The 25,710-nt window shown below is 38.6% G+C and overlaps 2 protein-coding genes across 5 annotated transcripts in view; one reads left to right on the top strand and one right to left on the bottom strand.

Annotated features, from left to right (window-relative positions):
- The window catches only part of lrtm2a (leucine-rich repeats and transmembrane domains 2a), a 29,273-nt gene extending 14,978 nt beyond the window's left edge, over positions 1–14,295 (top strand). For 2 of the 4 annotated variants that reach the window (XM_058772667.1, XM_058772666.1), the window contains exons 4-6: positions 3,693–3,852; positions 6,860–7,456; positions 9,268–13,258. In XM_058772667.1, coding sequence (XP_058628650.1) covers positions 3,792–3,852; positions 6,860–7,456; positions 9,268–9,725 — 1,116 coding nt within the window. In that variant the 5' untranslated portion in view covers positions 3,693–3,791 and the 3' untranslated portion in view covers positions 9,726–13,258. Of the gene's footprint in view, positions 1–70; positions 1,186–3,692; positions 3,853–6,859; positions 7,457–9,267 lie in introns of those variants that run through there. The other 2 variants (XM_058772669.1, XM_058772668.1) reach the window with 2 other exon arrangements.
- cacna2d4a (calcium channel, voltage-dependent, alpha 2/delta subunit 4a) overlaps positions 1–25,710 on the bottom strand; it is a 44,782-nt gene that overhangs the window by 12,899 nt on the left and 6,173 nt on the right. Inside the window, exons 12-28 of the mRNA XM_058772389.1 lie at positions 25,544–25,657; positions 25,382–25,460; positions 24,495–24,628; positions 24,276–24,293; positions 23,308–23,385; positions 17,252–17,332; positions 16,986–17,060; positions 16,773–16,859; positions 16,609–16,680; positions 16,431–16,492; positions 16,285–16,352; positions 16,132–16,177; positions 15,950–16,047; positions 15,249–15,342; positions 15,049–15,141; positions 14,512–14,642; positions 14,338–14,409 (exon numbers count right to left, since the gene is read on the bottom strand). Coding sequence (XP_058628372.1) covers positions 14,338–14,409; positions 14,512–14,642; positions 15,049–15,141; positions 15,249–15,342; positions 15,950–16,047; positions 16,132–16,177; positions 16,285–16,352; positions 16,431–16,492; positions 16,609–16,680; positions 16,773–16,859; positions 16,986–17,060; positions 17,252–17,332; positions 23,308–23,385; positions 24,276–24,293; positions 24,495–24,628; positions 25,382–25,460; positions 25,544–25,657 — 1,402 coding nt within the window. The remainder of the gene's footprint in view (positions 1–14,337; positions 14,410–14,511; positions 14,643–15,048; positions 15,142–15,248; positions 15,343–15,949; positions 16,048–16,131; positions 16,178–16,284; positions 16,353–16,430; positions 16,493–16,608; positions 16,681–16,772; positions 16,860–16,985; positions 17,061–17,251; positions 17,333–23,307; positions 23,386–24,275; positions 24,294–24,494; positions 24,629–25,381; positions 25,461–25,543; positions 25,658–25,710) is intronic.

Below are 25,710 nucleotides of genomic sequence, written 5' to 3'. Positions count from 1 at the left end.
GACAGACAGACAGACAGACAGACAGCTGTATATAGTTAGATAGATAGATAGATAGATAGATAGATAGATAGATAGATAGATAGATAGATAGATGGACATACAGCCGGATAGATAGATAGATAGATAGATAGATAGATAGATAGATAGATAGATAGATAGATAGATAGATAGACATACAGTCGGGTAGATAGATAGATATAGATGGATGGATGGATGGTTGATAGATAGGTTTAGATAGACAATTGATAGACACACTATATATAGGTCTATCTACATACAACTTAGATACTAGATGGATGGATAAATAGAGATATTTTAGTAGATAAATAAATAGAAAGGTCTATTCATTCAGCCAATACAAGTAGCTGTTGAATGATGTCAGTGCTGTGAAAATGCATCGCTGCTGCTACTATCTATCCATCTATCTATCTGTATGTATATCTATCTATCTATCTATGAATAAAGAGGGAGAAAGAATCAGCTGTTTTCGCAACCCCTCCTCTCTCCCCTCATCCCTCACTAATGTTACTATCTTTGACAAGGCTGGCACACGCTTACACTGCACGCCTCACCACATGCACATATGGAGAAAGCAACACACACACACACACACTTACTCACACACATACTCACACAGACACACATGCGCACCAAAGGCTAGCCCGAGGACAGCACGCGCTTGAGAGACAACCTCTTGACACACACACACACACACACACACACACACACACACACACACTCAAGTGCATTCTGTGGACTCAATATACCAACACAGAGGCAAGCCGATTTGCTGGAAACCACAGAGAATTGAAAGACTGGAGCACACCTCCCCCTCCTCTTTCCCCCTCTCTCACTCTCTTTTTCTCACTCACTCACTCACTCTCTCTCTGTGTCCTCCTCTCTCTGAGCATTACAGCAAGGCATTGCGCAGGATTTAACTCCCCTCCTTCATCTCCCTCTTCTTTATTTTAATCGTTTTTTTCCTTCCTCCAATCCATCTCTCCTTCTGTGGCAGCCGTTGCTCTTGGCAGCGGAAGGATATTTTCATTTCCATATTGGAGCGTTACGAGAGCTGCTATTCGCTCATTTCTCCCACAACCGTGTGTGTGTGCGTGTGTGTGTATGTGAGAGAGAGTGTGTGTGAGCTTGGGGGGGGGACGCCGAGAAGGACAGCATCTAAAGACGGTGAGTGAAACACTTAACCTATAACACACATAGACACGCACACATTACAGTTTGCCTTGATTATGATTACCATGTCTGTGATGTTTGCCGAGGGATGTTTTTTTATGAGATAGACTCATACGCCTGTTGTTTTGGGTATAGAGCATGTGATATCCAGTTTTTTTATATAGACACAAAGGAAATGTAAAGATGTGTATGTGAGCACAGGTGTTGTGCTGGAATGCTGCTTTTGAGTGTATACAAGCATTTAGGAGTGAGATTGCATCTACAATATGCAACACTTGCATATATACACACATTTACAGTAGGACTAAAAACATTTGTGTAATAGGTTTGTATGTTTTTGTGCACACTCTGTATGTGTTGCTTGAGTGAGCATGTGTTTTTTTGGGGGGTTTTTTTGCGAGCGTGTCTTTGTGATTCTGCTCTTAATAATTTATCCCGTGGCCTTTGTGCCTTTGTTTCTAACGTTTCTTCGCTCTGCCGTTGACTTCGATTGCCTTCTTTTGTGCGTGTGTGCACGAGAAAAGGGACCAGAAGGACTGGTTCAGGGGTGAATATCAAAAGGGCGTTTCTATTTACTTATGTGTTGCAAGTCACAATAACAACATACATGCTGTCACACACATGCATAGTTGACCTTGTGCATTCACAGGAAGTTAGTACGGCGTAGGGTGAGAATGTGTGAAATATGTGCTGAACTGGACGTGGAGAGAGATGCTGCTAAAGTGAGAGACTATTACATCACGTGTGTGTGTGTGTGTGTGTGTGTGTGTGTGAGTGAGTGAGTGTGTGTGCGGGCTGCATGCTTGGGAGTCAAATGACACATCGCTCAACTAATTATCCTCTCCTCACACACACACTTGCATATTATCACACTTTCAAACTCGCATGTTCTAGGAAACGTAATGCGCGGAAAATGTTCACGTGTTGAGCAACTCCAAAAGGTGTTTGCAGAAACTCACTTGCACACACACATTCACACATGCAATATAACCTCTAAATGTCTGCACATTTTTCCACTGTGCCGTTTCGGATGACAGCCTGGTGAATTGGTGTTGCGTTGCGCAAATACACACACACAGACACACACGCTGTGATGGATGTGGCAGGTGACAAGGCCGAAGTGTCACAGAAAGGGAGTCTAAGACAGCAGCGGCCATTTTACAGCAAACTGGCCTGGCGTAAACAGAAGCAACTTGTAACCTTGTGCTCAATGATCTGAGACACACACATTCACAGCATTGCGTTACACAACTGGTATTACATAATGGTACGTCGTTATAATAAAAATATTCCCATCTCTTTCATGTGCTGTAAGTGTTACAGTGTCGTATTACTGTACTGCAATTAACTAACTCGTCTCTGCAGTGTCAGTTCTACTACGGTTTTGTACCCTGGAGAGCTGTATTACAGTAAGCACCGCTGTATTGCAGATGGCTTTGTACCGGGAGGAAAGTTCTGTTTTCTCAGATGTTGCTCTTTCATAGCTCAGGGGACGTACAGGATATTTCAGTTATGTTTGATTGAAGTATCAAGTTTGTCTTGGATACTTCTCTTGAAATTCTATAGGAGAAATACAAATAGAAACATATGAGACATACGTACTTGAAGTACACCCTGCTATTTTAATCGAATATTTCCATAATTTAACAGCATATTTGCATATTGATATTGTTTACATGACAAAAAGTAAAACAAATAAAATGTTTAAACTTTTTTAATATGCGTTTACACGTTTAATTATTGCTTTTTGATGATGTAATTAATTATTAGTTTTTCATCAGCACATAAATTTGTGGACTTTGCTGACAGAATTGAGAAATATTTGAGCTTGGCATTTCAGAGTTTGGTATCTTAAACAAATCTGAGAACAGTTGAAGACATAGTTGAGAAATCTTCTGAATTTTTAGAGGAAACAGTTGTGAGTCTTTTTCGCGGTGGAAAAATATGAGAATCGGGAGATGTAAGCATAAGTCTCCATTTGGGAAAAAATAATTCTTATTAAATATGAACAGTGTTATTAAATAATAAAGTATTTAAATAAAATGAAAAATCGTTTTAAATATTCAAGAGCTCACACTTGTGATTTTTCATTCTTGTAAGATAGAATGTAATTGTATTTTCCATCACTTTACTGGAACATGTTGAATAGTCTAATCAATGGTACAATAGAATTTTGAACAGAAATGAGAAACAAAGTTGCAAAGTTTGTGTTGAAAGTCAATTGCTAATTTGTTCTTTCCTAAGATGTTTTCTAATGAGCCTAGACTAGAATACATACAGAAACCTTGACAGAAAGTGAGCTGATTTGAAAAAATAAGCCATGACATGACAGTGACACTGTTGTTACCAATACGTCAAGGTTTATTTGAGTTTCACCGCTGCTACTAAAAACACAAACTCAGGAAGTCATCTATGCTGAGACAGGCAGAAAACAAGTGCTCACCTTCAAAAGTCATAATAAGTGCAGAAAAAACTGACTACCCTTCAAACTCTCTCTGCAGTTTCATCACTGGCCCCATATCGCTGCCTGTGGAGGCTGGCATCAGGGCCAGCTGATGCCACAGCAGATCTGAGGCAGCTGCAGTCGTAGAAGCGCAGACATGCAGCTCAGCACTGCACCTACAGTGGGTCGCAGGAGGAGAGGAAATCCGGACAGCCAAGGTGAGCCCAACACACACACACACACACACACACATTCACTCTTCTGAAGGGGCTGGGCTTAAGTACCGATTCCATTCATAGTTTTAAATGCTTTATGTGACTATCAGTGATCTAATTCAATTATTTACATGTCACCAGAATGCAGACTGATGCGCTTCAGGAAATGATCAGTTTCACTAATATGTTTGTGGGAAGAAAGGTGGTGTGTTGACGTATGTGGTCTGTGTGGGCGTGTATGGAGTGGTATAGAGTGCAGCAAACATCACCAGCTGCCCCAGCAACAGATGGATTAGGATGGCTTTAGTTAATGTGTGTCTGATTAAAGATCTGCATGAAGCAATGCAGAGGCAACACACACACACACAGTTCTGCTGCATTGTCACATGTACTTACTACTGTATAGTGAAAATATTTATCTGCTGGTTTAGCGTCAGACTTAAAATCTGTATTGCAAGTCAATACTTAGTCCATACAGCTTTCGTTTTTCTGGGGAACACAAAGCTTTTTGAAGGAATATCGTAGCCATTCCTTTCAGTTTAATGAAAGTGAAGAAAAACTGGTGTTGTCAAGCTCCAAAATGACAAAACACCATAAAATGATCTTAAAAGACTTGCACACTCTTCAAAGACTTCTGAAGCCATAGCTTTGTGTGAGGAAAAGCCTGTTCGCTGATTATTCACTGATGATCTTGACATTCACACTAGATCTGTGAAGGAATCTTTGCTTTGAGTGCATCTGAATGATTCATTGAGTCAAAAGACTATAGATCGTAGAGTATGTAAGTTGTACAAATTACTTTTATGGTGCATTTTGTTGCTTAAAAGCTGCAGTCCCCATTCATTTTCAATGAAGCAACCAACACTGTCTTCAAATTTCCAAATTTCTTTAGTAATTTGTTTTATTTATTCTTGGAACTGGAGTCCTTCTGTTAAAATGAGCCAATTCGAAAAGCTAAGAAAAGAGGGACACTTTATAAAATTGTAGTGAAGGCACAGAATAGATGTTCATCCTATTATTAAACTAGGTCCAGTCGCTGGGAGATTTCCGTCCTCACCACTGACATACAGCCTTCTTTGTGGTTTAATACAGGATTGTTCTGAACACAGAGGGCACATGACAGCGAAAGAACATTGTGTTTCAATAACAGCAGTCATATGCCTATCCTGATGTGCTGACACACATTCGTCCTCAGCCAAACAGAAAGGATGAGAGAAAAAAAGGGAACTTGTGCGGGAAAGATGGGATATACTGAAGATTGAAGGTTGATTGGCCAAAACAGCAATTCTAGAATCATTCACAACTACATAGTTTAGAAGGACGGATTAATTATTGCGATTACATGGAATTGTGTGAGTGTGTATGAGAGAGAGTGTGTGTGTGATTGTGATGACTGTATGTGTCTCTGATTACAGAGGGATCAGGGTGTTGAGGCTGGTCAGGATCAGATATCTGAGTGCTGTAACTGCATCTGTCTGCACTCAAACTGCCAAACACACACACACACATTCAGCAACGAGACAACTGGGAACTCAACATTTAAAACCGTCATATCCATTGATAGCATGTGATTGTCTCTCACACACACACACACACACACACACACACAGAGAAACATTGCTCCCTACCCTCTTCCACAGTTGCATAGAAGAGAGAGGTGACGAACAGTTGGCAAATGTTTGTTTTGTCATGGCAGAGCAGAGCAGAGGACGTTCTCTGTTTAACTCTGAGGCACATTATATTCCCATCATACATGTTCATTTAGAACAGAAAAATGGATGCCATAGAAGAACAAAAATAGCAACTAACTTTTAACTCTCTTGTTCAGTGGTTCTCCATTGGTTTTGCTTCAGGAATGGTGAAGTATCAAAATTGTTTATAACCAAAAATGTCCCTAAAATCACACAGTGAAATGTATTAATGCTATTATAAACGGCATAGGCCTATCAAAACCATTTCTACTCCCTATTTGTTTCACCTATGCATTGTTTTCCCTGCTACCTTTTAATCCTATCAGAACAGAACTCCATAAATCCATCCAAAACACTTGTCCAATGCAGGGTCGGAACAGACCTGTAACCCAATTTTAGGTGCAACCCACCAACCTACAACCACTGCAGTTGCTTTATAGGAACCTGTTTACTGATACATTAAAGAACCCAGAAACCAATACTGATCTCAAGGATTTATGTTACATCAGCCAACAAGGAACCATTCAGCCAACTCGAGGATCTCATTCAGGAAACGACAAAGAAATAGCTGAATTGTTGTCATTTACTCACCACTTCAGTGTAGTTCTTAAATCTCATTTGCTCACAGTTCTCATTCACACTCACATTCAATTGAAATATTGAATGTTTTATGCATTTCGTCATTGATTTTCAGCAAATAGCAAGTTCAATTTTGGTCTTTTCTTTGCAAAGCAAGCATATGGTTTTGGAAGTCTTTGAATACAGAACGTAAGTAATATACAATTATTTTTTGGTGCAATTTTTTTTTTTGTCGTTTTTGGAGCTTGACAGCTCAAGCCTCCAATATCATAAAAAGCATTTTGGACTTTCTGCAGTATATCTTATTTTGTGTACTAGGGAGGAAAGAAAGTCATACAGTTTTGAAGAGACATGCAGGCGAGTAAATAATTACACGATTTTCATTTTTGGCAAAATAACCCATTATACACAAATCAAAACAAGTGAATTTAAAAAAAAACAGCCTGAAGGTGCTGCAACAGATAGCAGCTAATTAAAGCAACTGAAACAAAAATACTGCTATGTCTAGAGGTCCGTTCGTATAACATAAGCTCTGGCTTAGTGTGGTAGGAGCAGCAGCTACAGGTTCAGTTCTGTCGGGCACTGGTCCCCTTCATTAAATACTGTACATGTGATTCACAGTGGCACTAAATTAACACCTGTCACATCTTTCACATCAATCAAAACAGCTTTCAGAAGGAAATGGTTTATGTCAGTTCTTTCCAATGATACACACTTTTGTTTTTTCTTCTTTCCCACAGGTCTGCTAGGTGTGCTGAGTGTGTGTGCTACGTTACTGCAGTTATGTGCTGGCTGTCCTTCAGAGTGTGTGTGTAACTCACTGGAAGCTAACTGCAGTGGGCGGAGTCTAGTATCTGTGCCCGCTCTCACTTCTCTCCCGGAGGGCACACATACCCTCCTTCTGGCCAATAACCGCCTCTCCTCACTTCCCGTCTCTGCCTTCGCCAACCTAAGCACCCTGGAGACACTGGACCTGTCCAATAACTATCTGGACAACCTGCCTTCCAGACTGTTCCGTGAGCTGAGTAACCTGAGCGATTTGAGTTTGCGTAACAACAGCCTGACGGTTTTGGATCGCGAGTTATTTCGCGGCCTGACCCTGCTGCGGAGACTGGATCTGTCTCTGAACGGTTTGGCCGCTGTACCGCTGGGCCTGCTGGATGAGCTGCAAGGGCTGACCTGGCTCTCCTTGGCTGGGAACAGACTTCACGCCCTGGAGAGAGCCACATTTGAGCCTCTCGTCAACCTTCAACACCTGGAACTGGGCATGAACCCCTGGGAGTGTGACTGCAACCTGAGAGACTTCAAACACTGGATGGAGTGGCTAATATATCGAGGTGAGGACTGTGTGTGCGCTGTTTTGATTCTCTGCAGGTGTGCAAACACGTCCTTTAAGCAATAAGCCACAAGAGGCTGTGTGTTACTGGGATTTTACCTTAAAGGGTTAGTTCATCCAAAAATGAAAATTCTGTCATTAATTACTACCCCTCATGTCGTTCCAAACCTGTAAGACCTTCGTTCATCTTCAGAACACAAATGAACATATTTTTGATAAAATCCGAGAGCTTTCTGACCCTGCATAGACAGCAACACAACTGGCACGTTCAAGGCCCAGAAAGGTAGCAAGATAAATATCGTTAAAATAGTCCATGTGAGATCAATGGATCAAGCGCAATATTATGAAGCTACGAGAATACTTTTTGTGCACAAAGAAAACAAAAATAATGTCAGTCAGCCATGGACTATTTAAAAATGTCCTTACAACCTTTCTGGGCCTTGAACATATCAGTTGCGTTGCTGTTTATGCAAGGTCAAAAAGCTCTTGGATTTTATCAAAAAAGATCTTAATTTGAGTTTCCGGAGATGACTGAAGTTCTTGTGGGTTTATAACAACAGAACTTTCATATTTGGGTGAACTGTCACTTTAAGTACGATGTGTTCTTTGGCACAGCCCAAAGTGGACTGCCTAAAACACCCTTAAAATCACTGTCTTCAGTGACATATTGTGCCTATATAGCGGCAACAACAGCAGTACAGTGTTCAATAAATAATTAAAACTATTAATATTTAAAATTTGAATCCATCAAGTAATATGGTTCACTGGCATTTTACAAGGGCTTTGAACGTGGCTCAACCAATGAGAATTAAGAGAATTATCAGTTTTAAAAAAGCTTTATTAAGCCTTTTAACAGATGGCACTGTAAGCTAATGGTAAGTGCATGTACACCAGACATATTGTAGGATATGTACCCACTCTCTCCCTAATAATTTCCTGTCTATCGTTTGTCTACCACTGGCAATAAAATGTGGCAAACCCCCAAAAATCAGTGTGAAGCAGAGCTTAGAAGCCTGTGCTTCTTATTCTCTATACCTCTCGCTTTCTATTTTTCTATCTGTCTCAATCCTTCTACTCTGAGTCAGAGAAACTCATTTCATTCTATTTCAGAGCAGCTTTGAGAGGGAGGGGGATTTGAAACAGACATGAGAGGCTGAGTCACAAAGCTTTTAGCGTGTGTGAGAAAGAGACTCCAGTCATGGTGGGCTCCGATTCTCTTGCTCTGTTCCAAAACCTAGTGAGCTGCCTACGGAGGCAGCATTTTGAGGCATCATAGATGCTCTCTTGACATGAAGGTAGGTATCTTTCTTATGCTGCCTTCTGTTTTGACCAAATTCTTAAGCATGTTTATTTTCATGGAGATACCACAATGCAACACATTGAGAATCCAAGATAGATACATTAAAATCAAGTGCGAGTCGTCTATCTTATGCAAAACTTCAAAAATAAAATAAAATAATTGTGTGGCATGTGGAGTTGCTGCCTATGTAGAGCATTCCAAATCAGTCTCCTGATAGTTAACATGCTGCCTTTGAAGGCAGCTGCCTATGTAGGCAGTAGGCAGCGTGGCGACTCACTAGGTTTGGGAACAGAGCTTCTGTATGCATGTCAGGCTTATTAATTATACACCAGCTACCGCTCTTCCTCTCATACAAACACACACACGCAAATTGAAGAGGGCTGCTGACCCTACTAGCTGTGCGGTGCTATTTTGGAGGGCTTGAAGCAGCCATTTAAATTCATTAGAGGTGACTATTGTTTATCACAGAGAGCTAAAATTTTGATTTCTCTTTCTCCATTGCTTTGTCGTAGGCGGTTATGTCGATGCTGTTGAGTGTACACTTCCGAAGGACTTAAGGGGTCGTGACATCAGGGGCGTTCCTGTGGAGATGTTCAACTACTGTCTGCAATTGGAAGATGAGAATGGGGGCGGGGCTGGGAGCACAAAGGGTGGATCTCCACCTTGTTTTCGAGGGACAGCCGCTCCGTCGTCTGAAGGTGCAGTGGTGCGTACAGAGGCAGAGCTACCAGACTGTGTGAAGCAGCGTTATCGGCCGGTCAGTGTTCGCAGGGCGATCGGTACAGTAGTGATCGCTGGTGTGGTCTGTGGAATCGTGTGCATTATGATGGTGGCTGCCGCAGCATATGGCTGCATTTATGCCTCTTTAATGGCAAAATACCAACGAGAGCTAAAGAAGAGGCAGCCGTTGATGGGTGACGCAGAGGCAGAAGGCGACCAGGAGGAGAAACAGATCTCATCAGTTGCATAGGGGAATGGGGAAGAGGGGTCAGAGTTCAGAGGTCAGCCACAAATCTAAAGAACCCTTTACTGGTTGAGCTGCACATTTGATGATCATTTAGCTGACCAGCGGAGGATTCATCATCCCTGTTTCCTGTCTCTCTGTCCTTCCTGAGACCCTCTCTGACTCTCAGACTTACACTTTACTCAATCTCTAAACTTTGGCCTATGACCTTTGAACTATTTGCCCCAGGACAAGAGGGACCACTCAGCACTTTAGAACTCCCCCACCCTCCTCCAATGTTGAGAGGATCTCAGCAGAGGAGGTGTGGATGCAACTGTTCACAGTTCTGAACCCTGATGTTTCTAGAGGATCATGTGCTGTCATTAGCATTAGCCTCTGTAGCAGCCTAATCATCAACCCAAACCTCCAAATCATAACTCTAATCTCAACCCCAATCCTAGACCTTTAACTCTAATCCCAACCTCTCAAAACTAATCCAAGCCCTCAACTCTAACCCTATCCCTTCAATACTAACCCCAACCCTTACCATAACCATCACCTCTAACACAGTCTACACCGGGTCGCACACGCAAGTGGCACATCACATCAAAAGCCAATAACACTCATTATAATCAATGCTGTCTGCAATGGATACATTCTGATGCATTGCACCGTAAATCGATGCCCCAATTTCTGACATACTATATGGGCTCGGCCAACTTCCAACAAAATGACAAATTGATTTGGAATGTTGATTTTAAAGTGTCCCATGTAGACTGCCTCAATCTCGTGTCAACCGATGTGCTCGGTGTAGAAATGGTGTAATCATAAACTTCCAACTCCACTACCAAGCCTAACCTCAAATACCCAGCTCTACTCCCAAACTTTAACCCTAAATGTACAACACAAACCTCCTCCATCCCTAATCTAAACCCCCAACCCTAAAGCTCCGACAGTAACCCCTACCCTTACCATAAACCTCCATCATGAATCCTAACCCCCAAGCCTCCAACACTAATCTGAACCCACAAATCCTAAACTTGTAACACTAATCCCTGTTAACCATAAACATCCCTCACTAACTCTAAATCTCGACTCTAACCCTAAGCCTCCAACACTAATCTTAACCCCCAACCTTGAACCTCCAACATGAATCCCTACCCCTTACCATAAGCCTCCATCATGAATCCTACAACACCAAATCTTAACCCTGTAACACTGTGACCATAAATATCCATGACTAATCCTAACCTACAATTCTAACCCAAAACCTCCAACACTAATCTTAACCCCCAACCCTGAACCTTCTACATGAACCCCATAACTCTAAACCTCCATCACCAATCCAAACATCCAGCTCTTACCCTAAACCTTCAGCTCTACGCCCAACCCAAACATTAAACCCCCAATACTAACTCTCACCTCCAACCTTAATTGTAACCCTTAACCCTACCCCAGTGTGAACTTAACATCATAACCCCCACATTTCATATTTGAAATATTCCCACCTTATTTATCAGCTATAATATATTCTATACAATGTGACGTGACCCCAGTTTTATGTTTTTAAGTGTGAGGTTTGTCCTTTGTATTGTGTGATAATTTGTGTTGATAACATTGTTTTGTTCGTTTACTGTTTGCTATTTCTCCATGTTCATCTCTAGAGGTCAGAGGTGTTTTTGTAAGACTAGAAAAATCCAGCCCTGGTGTCTATCGTGAAGTGTCTTGAAGTATTGTGAAGTGCTAATGTAGAGCAGGCTGAGGACTCTGTGATGTTAGTGGAGGGTGGCAGATCGTGGCTATTGGAACTGTTAATTACACCTTGGTGGCTAAAGAAGCACAGTGGCCCTACAGGATAGCTGCCCTCTAAACAAAGCCAGAAAGACAATAGGTGAGAAGGAAATAAACCTTACCTTTATTAAGATAGACTTTTCTGTGCAATATAAATCAATGTCTTTGTTGATCTGTTGTTTAATTCTGGACTAGGATGTCATATCTGATTTAGTCTAATCTTTTCTCTTGGGCTGGCGATGAAGGAGAATCGATTGCGCCTGTGTGATCAATTTTCTGCTTGTGGACCAATTTGCATAATCCGCTTTTCCTTTGAGAGCAGAAGTTGTTTAGACTAAATAATTCAGATAAATTTGACTTGGGCTCTCAGAAGCCCACAGATATTATCAATATAAGCTTTTCTGCAGCAATCAACCTCAGACTGGATGAAAAATGGAAAGAGAGGCTGTCAAAAACTAGCTGCACACTGGTAACATGAACCAACATACTCATTTCCTCAGTATTACTGAAAATTTAGAGTCAGAATATAATGATGCTAATAACGTCGAGAGTAACGCCATCATTGGGTGTCTTGCACAATGCTGCCATCTATTGGAAGGATGTGCAGTAGGCACAAGGGTGTGGAGCAAACATCACACCACCTCATCAGGATTTAGGAGATGCTCTTCCGCTGTAACTATAGCAACAATCTTTCCCACACACTATTCATTACCAATGCAAATTACTGGTAAGGTCGCTGGCAAAAAGTTGTAAATCAAAGTACAACTAATTTGTGTGCTAATACCCACACCAGCAGTTAAGCGTCTAGGACTTTGTCTCTTTGTTCAGTGATATTTGCAGCCATAAGCTGAGTATATATAAGTACAGATATACATTTATTCAAAATTGTGTTGAATATATGTATATATATTTTAATCTGTGTCTTACAAATTATTTATGAACAATAACTTGATTGCAAAAATTGAGTATACTTTTCCCTGTGTTTCCTGTGCAAACTCCTTTTGTAGAGGAACTCTTAAAAATTCTCTGTCAGAGAATTCAGAGAAAACTCATGAATTATTAATGAGAGGAGTTTGGGCTAATGGTAGCGGTCTCTCCTGCCATTACTGTTCATTTAGCTCTTGTTTTATACAGCATGTGTCAAAGGCCTGTACTCTGCACGGGGCGACAAAACACATACCCTGTATCCTCTGTTATGAAATGAAAAAAAAAAAAAAAAGACAAAAGCACTTTTGCCACTGGTGGACTGATAATTTCCTGTCAAATTGCACTTATTGCGAATATTCTCAAAAGTGAGCACATGCTTGTTTATTGACGATGTCAGCAATGCGCTTAATCTGAATATAAGTCAACAGAGCAGTCGTGATGTAATGTCAGTGAATATGAAGAGGGTTTATGAATGAGCAATGACTCAGCTGGGGTGTGTTTACTATCTGTCCTGGCCTTACATATAAGAGCAGGGACACCACACAAACTTTACTACGCACCGTCGCTAAATAAAGGCTTTGTAAATCCCAGTTGATGGATGAAAGAAAAGGATTTGCCCATTTGAATGAGCTGAAAGCATCTTCAAGATCTTTATGAAGTTCTGGTTTAATATCTTATAGCTTATTGATGTGACCCTTTCTTCACTTGACCTTTTTTCTAAGACTGATATAAAATTCTTCTTTATATTTTGGCTTGATAAAAATCAGTTTGAAATATGATTTGTGAGCTGTGATATAATTCTGTGTTAAAAATGAATAAAGAATGTATTTCCGTAATTGTTGAAGTGTAAGATTCAGTAAGCACTCACACACAGTTTGCACAAAGTAAAATAATAAAATATGCTTATGCTTTAGTTTTACACAACATGGAGAAAGATCAGACAATATGAAATGGATGGATAAACCAATGGGTCAAGCGTTGGCTGATTAGCATAGTCTAGTTAGCCCCTGCTGGTAGATAATAAAACTACACCATTATGGTGGTATAATGCCTCTTTTTCCATTGACTGGCATTTGACATTGGCATTTTTTTAACACTTAAAAGCAAGATCTTTTCCTTATATAGTGCATTAACACAAGTAATCAGTTTTAAGTGTCTTTATTGCCCCTTTCACACAGTAATACCAGTAAATTGCCGTAAAATTACTGGAATGACTTTACCGGTAAATTCAAAAATGCGCTGTTCACACAGGCATTGACGTTCCATCTTTTTACCGGTAAAGCACCATTCACACATCAGTGTCAAATTACCGGTAAATTCTGTGACATCATTAACCAGAAATGACGCAAACTTGTTTGTAAACATGGAAGGGTATACGCTGTCAGTGTTTTTCTTGATGTTTTCATTTTTGTATCAAATGTACACATTCATGCAGCGCTTTTGGTCCAGAGACATCAAATTAGACGACTTCAAACCGAACTACACAGCGCAGAGTAAGTGCGTCATCTGGGATAGAATATTCTGCGTTCACACACAGCATCATTCTGGCAATTTACTGGATATGTTACAACTTCTCATACCGGTAAATTGCTGGAATGAATTTACCGGTATTTTTTAAAAGGCCCTGTCCACACATGATCTCTTAACGGTAATTTACTGGTAAATTACCAGTAAAGTCTGTATGTATGAAAGGGGCTTATGAGTACAGAAGAAATAGCACAAGCAAAGGTCGTGTTGAGGAAACGAGATGTTCATGAGGAGGTGAACTCCATAAATGGTTGCACATCCATACAAGGGCACATGTGTGCGCACACACTTAAAAAAGATAATAGCATCTCAATGGGTGGTTTTTCAAAAGCACAGACTAATATAGAAGGGGGAAAAACAGATTAAAGATAAGAATAACCAGGGGAAATCGTACCTCCAGCAACTGCTGTCTTTTTGTTCACTGAGACTGTAACAGACGTGACAGCAATCACAAACCTGCCATCCACTGCAGGGAAAGAAAAAAAATACTGAGCACGATATTCTAAAAAGGGTGTAACTTATAGTAATCTTATAGTCTGTATGATGTGGACTGCAGGGTGCAGACTACCTTTCGTGCTGTCCTCTATAGGGACGTAGTACAAAAAGCGTCCAGATGGATTCTCTGCTGCACGACGATACCAAACAGGGAAATGGTCCAGAGTAAAAATATTCTCCTTATCCGATGGAGATAAGAATTTTCTGAGGAAAAAAAGAGATTCAAAGTGTATATGCATGTATATAGTATAGTAGCATATATACAAGTATAGTAAATAGTTTAGTATTTAGATGGAACTACTTGATCAATGCTTTATTTACAGTACATTGATTATGTATATTAATATGATTAGCATCTGTTCATTGATTTATGTATGGCCACATTTATTCATTAACATTAACATTTATTCTCTTAATACCATGTTCTGTTTCACTGCCTGTTCCTCTTTATCTTCCCAGTGTTGAGTGTATTTTAGAGTGCATACTGAAGAAAGTTATATGGAGTGCTGTGGGAGTGGGTGGCCTTAAGAAAACCTATGACAATGCAGATGCTGTCTATGCGGTTGAGTCGTGACACAGACAGCAGGAGCTCTTGATTAAAGGTACTCACTTCGCCACACGTTTCTCTACTCCGACATATCTGATCATTCTCATGAGGCCGGAGCGTGTACCCAGGAACGCCGTCTCCACACCCCCATCAACACTGCACACGACGGAGGCGAGTAAAAGAATGAGAAAGGTCACGGCCGAGGATGTATTTGACTAATGAAACTTGTCTGTGACGCTGTGTGCGTGGGTGGGAAGTTTTACCCGGAGGCGTTGAGCAGCAGTGTGGTCCAGTAGGCTTCCATAGGAGCTGTAACCACTGCGTCAAACAGAGTCTGCTGCAGAAGTCTTTCATCACCTGAAGAACAGACAGAACAACTCAACTGCGGATATCATCATTCAGATCTAACTGTGTTTAATTACATAAAATGCTCATGATATATACAGAGAATAAAAGGTACAACGATATGAGATGATTTACATGGGCAACTAATTGTTTAACTCTGTTCCTCTGTTTGAACAGAGTATTTATATTGTGTTTGTTGCTTATACAGTTCATGCAAAAATGAAATTTCTATCATTTACTCACCCTTAAGTTGTTCCAAACCTGTATTAATTTCTTATGTTGGAGCACCAAAAAAATAAAATAAAATAAACAAACAGTTGCTGGTAAAAAAAAAAAATACTATAAAAGGTCTACCGTCAACTGTTTGGATACCATCTTCTTTTGTGTTCAACAGAAGAAAGAAAATCGTACATGTTCGTAACAACTTGAGGGTGAATGACAGAATTGTAATTTTGAATTTTCATTCATTTTATCACCTTTTCTTTGATGAAATGCCTTTGTTTTTGCTTATTTGTAATTAAACATGAATATAAATAAATGCAATGATACAAGTAAAAACTGAAATGCCAGGTAAAAACTTCTAGTCTAGTGTCCAAAAGCCTTTAGAAACAGAACTCACATTCCAGGTCTGGTTCTTTCCCTGTTAGGTACCGAACCACAGCCTGAAACTGTGTCAGTTTGCGGTGATGTGGATCGATGTCAGTCTCACAGTATGTCCTGAAATATCAAAAACCATCAGATCAGGGTATATATTACGTCATTTCAGATGTTAGAAACAGCCTAATATGGTTTTTAGCCTACCATTCATTAGCAATGGAGACATCAGAAGCAGTCAGGTCATGTAGGCCTGTGGACAGAAAAAAAACAACACAGCTGAGAGGAATTAAAGGAAAGCAGTAAACGGAGGCAGGCAAATGATCTTTATTTTGCAGGTACTAATCTGAAAATCTTTACCTTCTTCGACTGAAACATTTCCAATGAAAACATTCTTCCCGTGACCTTTGGTAAGTACAATTCCAAGACTGATAACAAAGGCACACAATATAAGTCCAGAAGTCTCACGCTTAGCAAAGATTTAAATATGTTTTATCACTGCTCACCTGAATGGAGTTTCATTAATGGTAGTGTAAAAATATTCATTTTTCAGGAAAACAACTCTTTTCTGAGAAGGGAACACATCAGAATGTAAGTATGACAGTCACAGCTAGGTTATTATGAGATAAAAATGAATAAATTCAACTAAAGATAACAGCTATTTAAAGTCCAAAATCAACTCACTCCTTTCTCTACTGTTGCTCTGACGTCCAGAGAGATTGTCCCACTTTCCCCTTTTACCATCGCTGTTCTCAACTAGAGGATCAAAACACACAAACACCTTGAAGCGATTGATCTAAAAATGGCATTATGTATGTATGTATGTATGTGTGTGTTGTTCCACTTACTGCATCTTCTGTATCTTCCCACTCCACCTCAGACAGATCCACACTGTTATAGTTTGGTTTTGGCTTCAGCTTCTTACCATCTTTATACTAGCACAACGTATAGAAAATATAACCTTTAAAGTGATACAAACTAATAACAAGGTAATCAGCTCTTATGGGATAAATGTGTAGATTAAGGTGTAAGATCACTAAAGGGAATATCGTGGAGCTCACCAGAGGTCGAAGGTCAGGATGAGAGAGTATATAGCCATTATTAGTGTTTAAGAATGCATAGCCATGAACTCCCAGCTAAAAAGGCAAAGATGAGTCAAAACCGCAAATCAGTAAAATCACATTCATTTTTCAGTCTGCAGTCTAGACAATCAGTAATTGTCAGTCTGTATGCAATAACCTCCATGGATACAGCCTGCATTATCAATGAAAAGATATTAGATGTAATTAGTGTTGGTGTAAACGGAGGACTGAAGGCACATTATGACCTTGTATCGAGGAGCTAATCTCATGAGCTCTTTCAAAGGGACATCAGTGCCAACCACACCAAGGAGGATCCCATGAGACAGCTACAGACAAGAAAGAGCACATTTAGAATTATAAACAATAATTATTTAATTTAATCCATCACAATCTCAAAAACTTGAATTATATTAAGTAGCACGGGTATATTTGTAGCAATAGCCAACATTGCAGAGCCGGTGTCGTGCCGAAAATTGATCGTCTGCCGAAAACTGATTGCCATCTGTAATCACTTTTTGGCAAGTTTAAAACTACATTTTATGGGTTTTATTGGCCATTTCAACAGGTAAAAGGACCGCATGAGCTATAATCTGTCAAATATAACCCTCGAATGCAATCAAGTCATTTAGCTCATGCAGTCCTGTTTACCCGTTGAAATGGCCAATAAAACCCATAAAATGCAGTTTTAAACTTGCCAAAAAGTGATTACAGACTCTACTTATTGAGGGAACTGTTCTTTCTGCCTCAAATCACTTTTTGGCCAGCATAAAACTGCATTTTATGGGTTTTATTGGCCATTTAAAGGTATTTCAACAGGTAAAAAGGACTGAATGAGCTATAATCTATCAAATATAACAACCATGAATGAAATCAAGTCATTTTGAGGCAGAAAGAACAGTTCACTCAATAAGTAGAGTCTGTAATCACTTTTTGGCAAGTGTAAAACTGCATTTTATGGGTAGGCCTATTTCAACAGGTAAAAAAGTACTGCATGAGCTTGCATTCGAGGGTCATATTTGACAGTTTATAGCTCATGCAGTCCTTTTTACCTGTTGAAATGGCCAATAAAACCCATAAAATTGCCAAAAAGTGATTAGGCCTACAGACTCTACTTATTGAGTGAACTCAGTGAACAGCACTGATGAGGGGGCGGCTGAGGTAACGAAAGGGGGCTATGATTTAGCACAAAGTAAAAAAAAAATAAAAATAACACGTAATACTACAACTATTAGAATAATGGGTTCAACACAGTGTTTTGGTCGCGAGACAGGTCAGTGGAATTTTTTATTTTTTTTAAACCGCAAGGTCTAGACATGCTTTTATAAGCTGAATTTTGTTGAACTTGAGCGCCGTGTTTTAGAATGATGTATTATTATACGCGAGAAGCTGCAGCATTCAAACACAAATTCAAAGACGTCCGTAGTGCATTTAGTTTGAAATACAATGGAAACGTACCGCAGTGGAATGAAAAATGCGTTCTGAGTGAATGACCCTACTACTTAGCAAACACAGATGGCAGAGTAGCTATTGAATAGAACAAAATCGCATAAGCGACAAATTCGAAAATCTGACATCCAGGAAATAATATATAAGCCTATGTCTTAGGCAGCAGTGTTACCAAATACAGACCACCAGAACCACCAGCAATACTTAGTTGTGTCTGCTTTACAATGAAAAACAGCTTATTGCGACCGACATAACACATTCATTGCGACCCATTTAACATATGCATCATTTTAAGTTAGAACAACTTGAAAAGCAACAAACAATACAGCGAAATAATCAACTAACTACGATCTAGCTCTCTTATTAAACAATAAAGAATTATTTCATCATACCTTTAGCTTACTCAGTAGTGCTGCATTGTTAGTTGAACTGCTTGCCGGGAAGTTTGTCATGTAACAATTAAAATGCGACTTTGTGAAACGGACTGTCCTAAATTGTTGCTATAGTAGCATCATATTAATGCTAGAAAGCCTATGCATTTGCCTTTTTTTTTTTTTTTTTTTTAAATAAACCATATTTCATAAATAAAATCTATTTTCACACTCATCTTGAGAGTGAGGGGGCGGGATAGTTGCCCCCTCACGCCCTGCAACATTGTATGGGTCAAAATGATCGATTTTTCTTGGTTGTGGCTGGAAGGGATACAGCTCAACCCGATCTCATGAAAGTGCTTACAAATAATACGCCAAATAAAAATGAAAACTCGTGGTATGGATACGCAAAACTTTGGCGTGTATATGCTATGCGATGGGTAGGATTGGGGTTGTGGGGTAGATGCGTATCATATGTCCGCGAAAACTGCGTATCATATGCACGCCAACAAATTTGGTATGCGTTCGTATCATATATACGCCAAAGTCCATTTTTTATTTGGCGTACCATTTATACGCATTTTCATGAGACTGGGCTCCTAAACCTACCCCTTACAATAATAAAAAAAAAAAAAAAAACAGTAATTATTGTTGTACAGTGTGACAAAAATTACGCTGTATTGATGTGCGCGTGCCCAGTAGCACGTATCCCTTCTAGCCTTTACCATTTTTCTTTCCTTTTATGATTTATTCTTTTAAAAATCATTAGGATATTAAGTAAAGATCATGTTCCATGAGGATATTTTGTAAATTTCCTACCATAAATATATCAAACCTTAATTTTTGATTAATAATATGCATTGCTAAGGACTTTAAAGGCGATTTTCTCAATATTTGGATTTTTTTGCACCCTCAGATTCCAGATTTTCAAATAGTTGTATCTCGGCCAAATATTGTACTATCCTAACAAACCATCATTGGAAAACTTATTTATTCAGCTTTCAGATGATATATAAATCTAAGTTTGTCCCTTATGACTGGTTTTGTGGTCCAAGGTCATGTGACACATGGGTACCAAAGACGTCACTTCCGCTATGCTCGCCGCCATATTTGTGTCCGATGTGACAACGACCACATCACATACATATGATATTTAATAGATAATATTAATATATTGAAATAATAATTACCTTTTACTACCATTTCCAACACTGATCCCTGGACTTGGTTGAAAGCAAGTGTAACAGTTAGGCCATGTAAGGTCCTGATTACTTGTAAATTTAAAACTAACATCAGCACTTTTGAGTCAATGATAGTGTAACAAGATAACGTTAGCTAGCTTACTACTCAATCTGAATAATGTCAATTTAGCTAATATTAGCACAATGTATAGTTATTCATTCTTTCTGGAACGTAGCTGCTCGATGAAGGCTTTAAGAGCTTGAAGAATCCTCTGCCGGCTGGTCGCTCCTGCTTCGTTTTGATTTCATCAAGTCAGTTTTGGTTAATGCAAACAACGGGTTAACTGATCATGAGTCCAACATCCAGCAAGCCAAGAAAACATGCAATCTCCCCGAGGGAAGACATCTTTCACTTCTAGTGTATTACACTGTAAAAAAGAAAAAGTTGAGCCAACTTAAAATTTTAAGGCAACCAGCTTCTCAACTTTTCTCAACTTGTTGTTTTAAGTTTATACAACAAAAATTTGAGAATCTCCCACAAAAATAAGTTGAGCAAACTCAAAAATCTGCTGAAGCTGGTTGCCTTAAAATTTTAAGTCGGCTCAACTTTTTTTTTTTTTTTTAGTGTATTGAAGCACAAATTCAGGCACCAAAAGCAGCCCACACTAAGTTCCCTTTAAGAAAAAATATGCATTTTCATTTATTCATAGGCTACATGGCTGCAATAACATTTTAGTTCAAAATTTTGCCATTGTTAAAAAAAAATTGCTTTACTGAGCATATATATAACAGTATACACTTAACTGCCGACACGGAAATGAAATAGCCTATGTGGTACAATACAAATATTTTAACATCCTTTATTCTCCTATAAAAGAATCACAATTGTCAATTATTATCCTTTTCTGAAGTTGGCAACCGTATGTTAGCTGCCAGTGGTGCCTTCTGATTTAAGTCAACAATTTATTCCACCGATCTAACCTCTTTGGGATCGAATACAATTGTAGTTCTGGGTTTTTCTGATGACTGTTGTTACAGCACAACATATCCCGGGCATACTGTAACCTTGTGAACCTTCTGGGAGTGTTTTGTTGATCAAATATCTCCATATGACCATAGACTGACAGGTCGTGCAGCTGTGACTCGGACACAAAAATGGCGGCGGTAAAACACTGGTGACGACACAAGGAACCTATGGATAAGCGCGTTCCTGAGCTCTTTTAGTCAGTTGCGAGAAAGCTGTTACCGAGGAAACATTATTGTGTTATTTACAAGCCTCATCACACTTTTTAGGTACAAAAGTCAGCTTATAGCCTACTTTAATATTGTAGCGGTATATATTTAACAAACATGTTAAGAGTGTTGTTTATTGTATATTTAATATTTTCGTTGGATTATATGATGATTTTAAAACAGGGATGTGACATTATCCTAGTTCCGAGTATCACAAACTCTCAAAGTAGTTTAACTGGAAGAACGCCACATTAACATGTAAAAACTTAAGTTGTGAGCATTTTAATTCATCCCTGTGATTCGCATCACTAAAAAGAGTTGTTCAGTTCAGTTCCCTTTCTGCAATTTACAGCGGTAACGTTACAGGAAGTGACTGTTTTTCAGTGTTATGAGTGAATTTTTGAATCATTCAGTTAGCCGTTTCATTCAAAATAACGAGTTTAAGTCATGTCTTTTAACTATAATGTCCTTACGTAATTTTAATTATGTATTTTATTTTTACACATTCCTAATTCCGCCCTCCTTGTTGAATGAGACTGAATTACATGAACTGAATGGAAGAGATTTTGTGTGTGTGTGTGTGTGTGTGTACTTGTTGGATGGATTAGGGTAATGTGGGACACTTTTTGAAATTTTGACTTGTGCATCATTTCAATATGAAGCCAAAACAATATATCAAAATGTTATATCATTATGAAATCCCCAAGATGTTCCCTATCTAAATCAGAAGAAATTTTTCAGATATTGTAATTAAAGGGGATTTGGCACATATATTAGTGATATTTTATATATATATATATATATATATATATATATGATATTTAACTTTCTTAATGCACATTTTATCAATTGAATAACATAATATATTTGACTGTCCCACATTGTAACAGGTGAAATGTAAGATTTAAAATTTTTAAGTTGAATAAACTGATTGCGCCCAGAGAGATAGGATCTGAACCAACTATGAGGGACGCCAGTAATACCAATGGAGAGGAGTCTATCTAGGAGAACTTGATGAGAGATTGTATCAAAAGCTGCGCTTAAATCGAGTAGAATAAGTATAGTTAAAAGTTCAGAGTCGGCTGACATCAGCAGATCATTAACAACTTTAACCATGGCCGTCTCTGTACTATGTAAAGGGCGGAAACCGGATTGGAATTTTTCAAACAAGCTATTTTTTAAAAGATGATAGTGAACCTGAGATGCAACAACTTTTTCCAGGATTTTTGAGAGAAAAGGTCAATTGGAAATTGGGCGAAAGTTGGAAAAATTATTAGGGTCGGCTCCCGGTTTCTTAAGTCTTGGAGTAATTACAGCAACCTTAAATGATGAAGGTACCACACCAGAGATTAGAGACGAGTGTATGATATCAGTTACTATATCAGATAGAGAAGAAAAACAGTAGGGAGCGGATCTAACAGGCAAGTGGAAGACTTAGATTGTTTGATAAGACCTGATATTTCATCAATAGTTGGAAGTTCAAAACTGTTAAGTAGACACAGAGAAGAATCATGGGACGATAAATACAACAGATCAGATGCCGCATTATTTTGAAAAGTTAATTGTTGATGAATATTTTCAATTTTAGTATTAAAAAAGGTCATTAATTTATCACATAGATCACTAGAGTATACTGTAGATGAGAAGGAAGGGTATCAGGTGGACGTAGGATAGTATTTACTGTATTAAACAAGGACCTTGTATTCCCTTCATCTATCCCAATTATATTCGAATAGATTTAGCAGTTAAAAGAGCACTCTTATAAGAGAGCATATGATCTGTGTACATATCTTTATGAACATTAAGTCCAGTTTTAATGTATAAACGTTCCAAGCGACGCCCCTTAGTTTTAAGCTGTCTCAGTTCTGGTGTAAACCAAGGTGCAGAATGGGTAAAATAAACACACCGAGTTTTTAAAGGTGCAAGTGTATCAAGCACACTATGCAAAGTCTATGGAAAGTCCCCACAATTCACAGAAACAAACGTGTGTGTGTGGAGCCGCACTTTGCTCTAATATATAAGGCAGGTCAGGAGAGCTGAAGCTTTTAAGATTGTTTTTTGGCAACTCACTGTTTCTTCTTTCTTGCTGAACACAGGCATGGCCACAGAAGTCATCAACAGCAAACTCTCAGCCTGTGTGTTAAAAAGCTGAAAGACGAGAGAGAGAGGAAGAGAGAGATGACATAGACTGAATCAATGGTAAATCCCAGCCAGGCCTGTGAAGTGGACAGCAAGCTGAACAAGACCATAGAACACTTCCATTAAGAGCAGGTGCTTCTCTGGTAGGTGGAATCAGTTTCTTATTGTTCTACCAAATGGCAAAATACAGTAACTACACCAACACTCAAACTGAGAAAAATGGCTTCAGAGTTTCTTATCGACTTAATATCAATTTTCTGAGTGTGTGGAGCCAAACAGTGGAGCCAAGCCCATCTGTCACAAGACAGATGATAGTCTAAGAGACCCGATTTCCAAGTAGCGTAGTGTCTCTTGCCTTTGTAGGGCGTTGTAGTCATCTTCAAAATTTACACCCACAGAATTCTGAAGAAACATCTCCAGATTTCCACAGAATTCATATCTTCAAAGAAGTACAAATCTTATAAATTCAAATTTGCCCTCTCAGCTCAATGTAACACATTTAAATCTTCATAATCAATGCAGAAAATATGTGTATTTCACTTTTGTGAAAATAATTTAGTCTAAAACCTTTGTATCACATTTAAATGTAAAACTTGTTAATCACCTAGAATACACAATCTTTATAAAAAAATAAATAAATTCATACATAAAAAAATGCATTCATAAAGGATTCACTAAACATCTAGACCTCTAAATGGAATTTGTGAGAATTCCTTTTGTTTTTGACTGAAAATCTACCAGACATTCGATTAAATTAAAACCTTCACAGGCATCAGAACGTCTAAGTACGACTAAATTGTATCTAACAAGGAACTTTTAGGAACTAAATTACAAGAAAACTACTGCATTAAGGCATACGGGATCATTTTTGATCTACTGCACTGAACGAAAGAGTTTACCTCAGCTGTATTGGGTAGCTGGAATGGAATGACATACATAATGAAGTAACAGACATAATGAGATCATTCTCAGGAAAGAAATCACAACATGAGAGGTTCAAAATTAATGAAGGCATAAATGATCAATACGCAGTTTTGGGAAAGTAGGAAACATGACCTTTTGTGTACAGTACTAACAAAAGGAAAGAGAGAATGAAGGAGACAAGGTAAGCAGCTCACCACACTGTCCATGTAAGCCTCTGTCCAAATAATGTCATGATCATGGTTGATGACCATTGGCCTGCTCAGCACATGAAGATATTCCATCACATTCTCCTGTACATCCGCCAGAGTAGAGATATGAGTGTAGTAACCTAATTACAAGCACACAAAAACAGCAGTAATGAGATAATGTGATCGATTGATTGATTTATCTGTTACCAGCAGAGGGCATAGCTGTCACAAAATTTAATTATAATTCTGTTAGAACAGATTGTGGAAAAGGAAATATCAAGATTTAGTTACATTGTCATTTCCAGGCTTGAAGAAGGCAGGGAAATTAATAAAATCTAAAATGTCATGGAGATATCTATTGCCAATATCATTTTAAACAGGTCTGTCAAACTGCCTTTAGTGATCAGTGTTGTTGTTAACTAAAACTAAATGAAAGTAAAAATATATATATATTAAACTTTAATAAAAACAATTAAACTTTTAATAAATGTAACTTAAAAATTTGTTGCCTTGGAAACAGAAATGACGTACTAAAAATTTGGGAAAAGGAATTAATTAACACTACAGATATATATATATATATATATATATATATATATATATATATATAAATAAAAAATTAATATAATAAAATGACAAAAAAAAGAAAGAAAAAAAGTGATTTATTTATTTTTTTAATTAATTTATTTGATTTTTTTATCCTGTAACAAACAGCCCTAAAAATTAATGGAAAATGAAACCAGTGTATGAACTCAGCTGTGTAGGAAACACTAGAAATAAAGTCATGCATTATAAATACTGTACAAAGTGTGCACATTTTCTGTACAAATAATAGACCTCACTAACTCACGTAGTCTCCCACAATGCTCAGCTTCAATTAAGGTAGATCTTACCTTTATTATTGCAGGCAATCCATTTGACATTGCTAGCAAATGTTAGCTCTCGTCCAATCAGATACGTGAACACACGCACCTGTTTGAGAGCGTATTGCGTTATCAGATTATGCACACAGGTAAAGCGTGTATCCATAGTGTGTGTTTGTGTGCGCTTGGTACCTTGCGTTCTGGCCAGTTGAACTCTTCAAACACCTGCTGGAAATCTTCCATGGCTCCATCAGTGATCAACATGATTGCCTGGTTACATAAACTCCCCCTGCCTTCTGCTGCTGCCTACACACACAAACAAACTTTTGATATATCAATATTTCCATATGGATATGCAT

This window comes from Onychostoma macrolepis, chromosome 04 (genome assembly GCF_012432095.1).
Source record: "Onychostoma macrolepis isolate SWU-2019 chromosome 04, ASM1243209v1, whole genome shotgun sequence".
Taxonomy (NCBI): domain Eukaryota; kingdom Metazoa; phylum Chordata; class Actinopteri; order Cypriniformes; family Cyprinidae; genus Onychostoma; species Onychostoma macrolepis.
The sequence above is the reverse complement of the archived record's forward strand: the minus strand, read 5'-3'. Positions and strand labels throughout refer to the sequence as shown.